The 6,428-nt window shown below is 25.0% G+C and overlaps 1 protein-coding gene across 2 annotated transcripts; it reads right to left on the bottom strand.

Moving 5' to 3' along the window:
* Positions 1-5,082: 5,082 nt before the first annotated feature.
* LOC135922030 (zinc finger HIT domain-containing protein 1-like) lies at positions 5,083-5,930 on the bottom strand. Of its 2 annotated transcripts, XM_065456438.1 has the most exons (6): positions 5,909-5,924; positions 5,837-5,859; positions 5,618-5,791; positions 5,504-5,580; positions 5,286-5,455; positions 5,083-5,243 (listed from the first exon to the last, which is right to left on the bottom strand). In XM_065456438.1, the coding sequence occupies exons 2-6, from the start codon at positions 5,850-5,852 to the stop codon at positions 5,222-5,224; spliced, it is 459 nt and encodes a 152-aa protein (XP_065312510.1). In that variant the 5' UTR covers positions 5,853-5,859; positions 5,909-5,924; the 3' UTR covers positions 5,083-5,221. The 2 variants fall into 2 exon arrangements, with proteins under 2 accessions (XP_065312510.1, XP_065312509.1); XM_065456437.1 differs by having other exon boundaries at positions 5,837-5,930.
* Between the last annotated feature and the right edge of the window lie 498 nt (positions 5,931-6,428).

Genomic DNA, 6,428 nt, shown 5'->3' with positions numbered 1-6,428 from the left:
AATCACAAGTAAGTGGTTATAAAATTGCCGCTCCCTTCTAATTTTCTTAAATTATTGAATTTAATTATGTCCAAGAAATTAATACTCTAATACTATTTTACTAAAATTAAAAATAACTATATTTACTACAAAAAACCTATATATTCTTTAAAAAAAATCTTATTATGTTAAAAAAATAATCGGTAATAAACATCAAAAATGTTTATTTCATTTTTTTTGCCAATACGATCAATATTTTTGGGAATTTTTTTAATACGTTAAGCAAACAATTACATATAAGAAATAAATATGCTATAGTGTTAAATTGTTGCAATAAATAAAAAAAATAATATAGTTTATAGTAAGATTGAGATTAACATTAAATGAATTTTTATCCATAAACAGAGAATGGAAACTTATGAATTTGTATAGAATTATACTAATTGCTAATCTTTGTCTATAATAAAAGCTTTCAATTGTATTTTCGGTCTTCGATGTGATGCCCTAGATATTTGATGGCGTGAGTGCCAAAAGAAGTTAGCGATTAGCAATTATTGGAATGAATAAATGGTTGGGAGGTAGAACAGAAGTTCTGCATCAACAATAGCAATATTATAGTTTAAGTTTGAGGGCACGGTATATACAAGAAAAATCACAGGTTAAGAACTTACCACTCTTCCATTGAATCTTGGATAAAATATCAGGACGTTTAACCATCTGCGTTACAAAGGTCAGCCAACTCAAGGGTTGAAGGAATTTGAGCAGATTTAAAGGCACGAGATATAATGCGATCAATTATGTAATCTACCTCTGCATCGTTTGCAATGTAAGGAGTAATGACCTTTCGAGTCAATAGAAGTCTAGCAAAGTAAACATGAAACCATTTCTTAATTAATTCTGAGTCCGATAGCATCCCATCAAGATTACTTGAAGGGATAGCTTGAAGAACATAACCGTTTCCCGAAAAAGTTGAAAAGAAAGTCCATAGGTTGACTTCTCGATTTAAGAAATACTAAGGAGTTGCCAATCAGGGTAAATCCCAATCTCTTACCCGAAACCTGTTTTAAAACTTTAAGGATAAAGTTTTGAAAATTATACAAACATTTTTGGCCATATATTTATTCTAATAAAAATGACTTTAAAGTTTTTTAATTAAATTTTTTGATGTTTTAAGCATAAATTTAAAGAAATAAGCGAAAGAAATTGTGTTGTTTTAATAAATAAAAGATATATTTTTTTAAAAATCTCCACTTATTTTTCAAAAACAATAATTCTTTGAAATTTGTAAATGTCTAATTTATTGTATTGTTAAAAAAGTTATTAAGTATCCTTTAGCTTAAGAAATATTAAGAACATATAAACTTTACAAAATTATATAGAAATTACCTTGAATAATCGAGCCATAAAAAGAAATTCATTTAAATATCATCAAACTATATTCCTCATTTGAGCAGAAAAAGATGTGAAGCAGCGGTTAGAACAAGTCTTTAAAGAGAAACATAGAGACGAAACTGATATTTCCAATAATTGTTAATGTTATTTTTGTAGATTTCTTTACTCTTATTTCTTGAAAAGATAAAACACTTGTAGATTTCTTTACTCTTATTTTTTTATTTCTTGAAAAGATAAAACACAATTATTTTATAAGAAAAATTATTATTAAAATTCGCAATGAAAAAAAAAATCAATCTTTTTACGCGAAAAAAATTAACTAAAAATCAATATATTCAAAAATAAATGATCTAGTTTTCCTCTTTTTTCATATAAAAATAAATTACATCCTTGACATTATCTCTTTTTCATATAAAAATACAATATATCCTTGACATTATTGTAATAATAATTTACTAACATAATAATACACATAATACTACAACAGTTATACTTGGTGTTGTTTTTCTTTATTTTGTTGCATATATTTTTTAACTTTATTATAGTTTTTTTTTATGCGTACTAATTTGACCGTGTAAGCATGGCGCAAGCATTTGACTTTGAATGGTATAATTTTTAAGACTCAGGATGAGTCCTATTTTATTTTAGAGAATTATTTATTTTATTGTAGAAGATAAAAGGCCGATTATGAGGCAATATATGATCATTATTGTTGTAGACGTGTAATATAATGTAAAATTAATATTTAAATAAAATTTAATAGTTTTTATCTTGGCCTGCCACAGTGTCTATTTATCATGGTGGCAGCGGAAAAGTTCTTAGTAAATATTTTTAAAAAAAAATTTCAGATATTTTTTACCAGGGAAATCAAAAATTCTTAAATTAAAATTAAATATAAACTTTAATTAAAACGTATGGACACTTAGCAAGTAATAGATGAAAACTTCAAAAATAAAAAATTTATTGGATGATATTTTACAAAAGCTAACGATGACTACGAAAATTCAAACCAACCCCTGACGAAAAACGATTCTTATATAACTAGATTAAAGTGATGAATTCAATATGTCAATAAGATAATATAATAATATAGTGCTTCATATGATAATAATTATGCCAAAATATGATAAAATAGAAGACTAAAAGACAATTTCAAGTTCATAATTTTGATTAAATTTAACTGTTCTACCTCCGGTTCAGGATTTTCAAGGAGGGGAAAGTTAAGGAAAATTTAAAGTAATTAATTTAAAATATAGATTTCAATGATATTCGTTTGGAGATATATTTAAAATAAAATATAAGATGTTTAATTTTTTTTAGAATAAATAGAAATATTTATAAATATTGAAATTAAATAATAAAAACTTGATGATATTAACAAACTATTCTCAAATTGTGATAACTTAATAAATACCACGATCATGCTATGATGTCTCAAATCAACACGTGAATGGTTTCGATACGGATAAGCAAGCCGATGACAGTACCAAAAGATATTGATGCCACTTATTGCCATAGAAACATGATCGATAAACAACAAATAAACCCGACGACTAATTCGCGAAAACAAACCACGGCGAAATTTATTTGCTATAAGAAATCGACGATCGCAATAAATAAATATAGGATTTCTCAGAAAGAAGAATGTTGTAGACGTGAAATATAATGTAAAATTAATCTCTTCTTTTTTATCTTAAATAAAATTTAATAGTTTTTATCTTGGCCTGACACCGTGTCTTTTTATCAATTATATTATTTACATACTTTATTTCCAAATAAAATTATTTGACCTTTTGTGATATTTTAGGGTTATGAGTTATTAGAATTATTTGTGTTGTTAAATTCCTTCGGCGCATAACCAATAGTTCACATGAACATAACGGTATCAAAATATATATTCTGAAAAGTCGAAACAATGGCCAGGCCAAAGTTTTGAGTGGAAAAATGGTGAAAAGTTGTAAAAAGGATCAGTAAATACGCTAATATGAGTGGCTTACTGTAGAGAATCTAAGCATTTTATCCTAATTAACAAAAATATTTTTGGTATACTTGCTAATTTAAATTAAACTTATTCACAATTTTTTAATTTAGACAACCTTGTAACTAAATAGAGGTAGTGTTTCAAGAAAATAAATTTCAAAAGGATATAAATAATAGTGGTATATAAATATATCATAATTTATAAACGTTTTTATGATTTATTTAAATTATGCAAATTAGTGGAGACCATATTTAAAATAAACTTAAGAAACAAGTATTCAAAATTAATTAACTAATTATTATCATTAATTTTAATTTAAAAATTAAAATCCAGCAATAACTTTTATAATACAGTGCTCGAAGATTTTACTCACAGACATTCTTTTTATTTATAACTTTATATTTTATTCGATTTCATTAATTAATAAAATTAACTGCTACCCCAGTAGTAAGTAACCGTAATACTTAGTCACTTTATTTTAAATAAGTTATTACTTTTAGTTTTCATGAAAAAAATTGCCAGTTAAGAAATTTTGGTGTGCCACCTTGCTAATACTGATATAAACATTGTGAAAATCGGCATGGTACCAATATAAATAAGCAAAACGTCACCACCAATGTTTAATCAGTGCACAGGTATAGTTATGGGAATCTACATATGATAATTGCTATATTTTCAAAGATTATAATATTAAACATTATTTGAATAACATAACGTATTTATAATTAAAAGGTCAATTAAATACTTATAGAAGTTAAATCTAATAATTATAAGATAGTATATATATAAATATAAGAATTTGAAATAAAGATATCATTTGTTTTAACCTTATATTTCAGATATAAAAATTATGGCCATAATTATAAACATTTTTATAAAAAAAATAGAAAACCAAAAATAATATATATAAAAATACCAATAAAATTTATAGAGAAAAAACAACTTATACCTATCTTTAGAAAATTCCTGAATATGTCTATAATATAAACATAGGCTTGAAAATCAGTGCCTTATAGACAATAGTTGTAAAACAAAATGCCATTATGAATATTTTAATCAGTGCACAGGTCTTGTTATGGTTACTTTCCTATTTTATATGGTTTTATTAATTAAAAAAATTAAATAATTCTATAGTAGTAACCAGTGATGCAAAATCACTCCAATTGAGCTAATTTTTAAAAATGGTTGATTCAATATTTTATACTCATAAAAATTATGCAAGCCTGAAGATTTTGCTCATAAGTAGCATAAAGATTTGGACATATATTGGCAATATATATACGGTTAAACTATTAAGTTCCATCTTTAAAAACCGACTCAAATGGAACAATTTATCATGACTAATAGTAATCTTGATACTTGGTAACCCTAACCATATAATTGTAAGATTTCATATATATTTTATTTGACAAAAATTGTTTTAAATAAGTTATTACTTTTCATCTTCATGCAAAAAATTAGATACTAGAAAAAATCTCCAGTTAAGAAATTTTGGCATTTCCACTTACTGATACTGATATAAACATTGGCATGAAAATTGGCATATTACCATTAGACAGTTTTAGAATAAAATGCCATCACCAATGTTTTAATCAGTGCCCAGGTCTAGTTATACGTTACATTAGTTAGTATATACATTACTTTCTAAGGCAGAAAAAATATTATTACCTAAATCCTAAGGGGTCCTATAAAAATAAACGTTTTTGATTGATTTGACATGAAATAACTCGTTTGATAAAAGTTTAATGTATTTTATTTATAATATTTATCAAGAAACAAATAATTTCTATATAAATGACATGAATATTATTACAAATATATTATTTTATGAAGAAAAAAAAATAACAAAATTGATTAAAGCATTCCAAATTAAGCTATCCATTTTAAGCATCTATTAATAAAACAATTATCATTTTATATAAAATATTGATACCTAGTATCTTTATGAACATGCTGGCATTTAATTGAGCAGTATCTTAATTCACATTGTATACATGTATAATTTGAAAAATTTCCACACACTGAACAAAAATGTCTTGGTGGAAGTTTAGGGGGTTTTGCTTTAATTGAATAATAATTTGGATTTTTGCTAGGATCAACTTGCTATTTACAAAATTGATAAAATGCATAGGCAGAATTTTTATTTTAAACTTCTTCCAATAATACTGCTAAGCTTTTTTTATATTTTTCTCTCCTCCAGTCATTTTTTGTTTTGCGCTTTTTCTTGCCTAAATATGTTATATCTATACATATGTATTAATTAACTTTTAGAGCTAGTTTCATCAAATCTAGGAGCTTTTTTATTTATGATTACATTAGCATGTGGATCTTCTTGGAAATTGTCATTTTCCAAAAGTTCTAACTTCTTGTTTAACCTTCTAGATTTTGCCACATCATCTAACCTATTATGGTTGCAATTGACATTTGGTTTTTTACGAGCTAATAATATAAAAATTATATAATATAATTAAGGATATTATAAACTTTCTTTAATAGACATTCAATTTCTAATGAGAAGTTTTGCATCGAGAAAATTAAAATATTAAAGGTGATTACCTTGAATATATCGAAATATTTCTATGATTGATTTAAATGATATATGTCATAAGATATTTCTAACTAGAAAATTATTTGCATATTTCTCTCACATAAAATATAATTAATATTATCACTACAAACTATTTGTAAAACTATTTATATATTCGTGTAAATTAAATATATTTATTACATTTATAATTAATGGATTATATGAGAAAGAATGTTTGGGGAAATTCTAAATAATTAAGGGAAGGAAATCTAGATTAATCTGGCTCCTCGAGGAATGAACCCATGAAGCATGTGAAATTAGATTTTATAATATGAATTCCTATGCATTGATGTAAATAGACGCCTTCTTTTGGCTCTCCTGATTTAGTTCTGAAGGCTCTGCCAACTTTTTAATTAGGTTAATACCCTGACTTACAAAGGATGTTAAGGTTGTCTGATACAAATTTATACTCACCAGGAATATCCACATATTTATTCGTTTTAAAATTCTGTGTATTTGTATTTTAAAATGTACTTATTGATTTTGGAG

Source organism: Gordionus sp. m RMFG-2023, chromosome 1 (assembly GCF_954871325.1).
Source record: "Gordionus sp. m RMFG-2023 chromosome 1, tfGorSpeb1-WG-v2, whole genome shotgun sequence".
Classification (NCBI taxonomy): domain Eukaryota; kingdom Metazoa; phylum Nematomorpha; class Gordioida; order Chordodea; family Parachordodidae; genus Gordionus; species Gordionus sp. m RMFG-2023.
This window is presented reverse-complemented; position numbering and strand designations above follow the sequence as displayed.

What these genes read in the sequence shown, in the direction of transcription:
- LOC135922030 (XM_065456437.1), bottom strand. An exon ending in TGATGAAACTAGCTCTAAAA is followed by an intron (nt 5,581 to 5,617) that starts GTTAATTAATAC and finishes TAACATATTTAG; the next exon opens with GCAAGAAAAAGCGCAAAACA. An exon ending in TAGCAGTATTATTGGAAGAA is followed by an intron (nt 5,456 to 5,503) that starts GTTTAAAATAAA and finishes TTTTGTAAATAG; the next exon opens with CAAGTTGATCCTAGCAAAAA.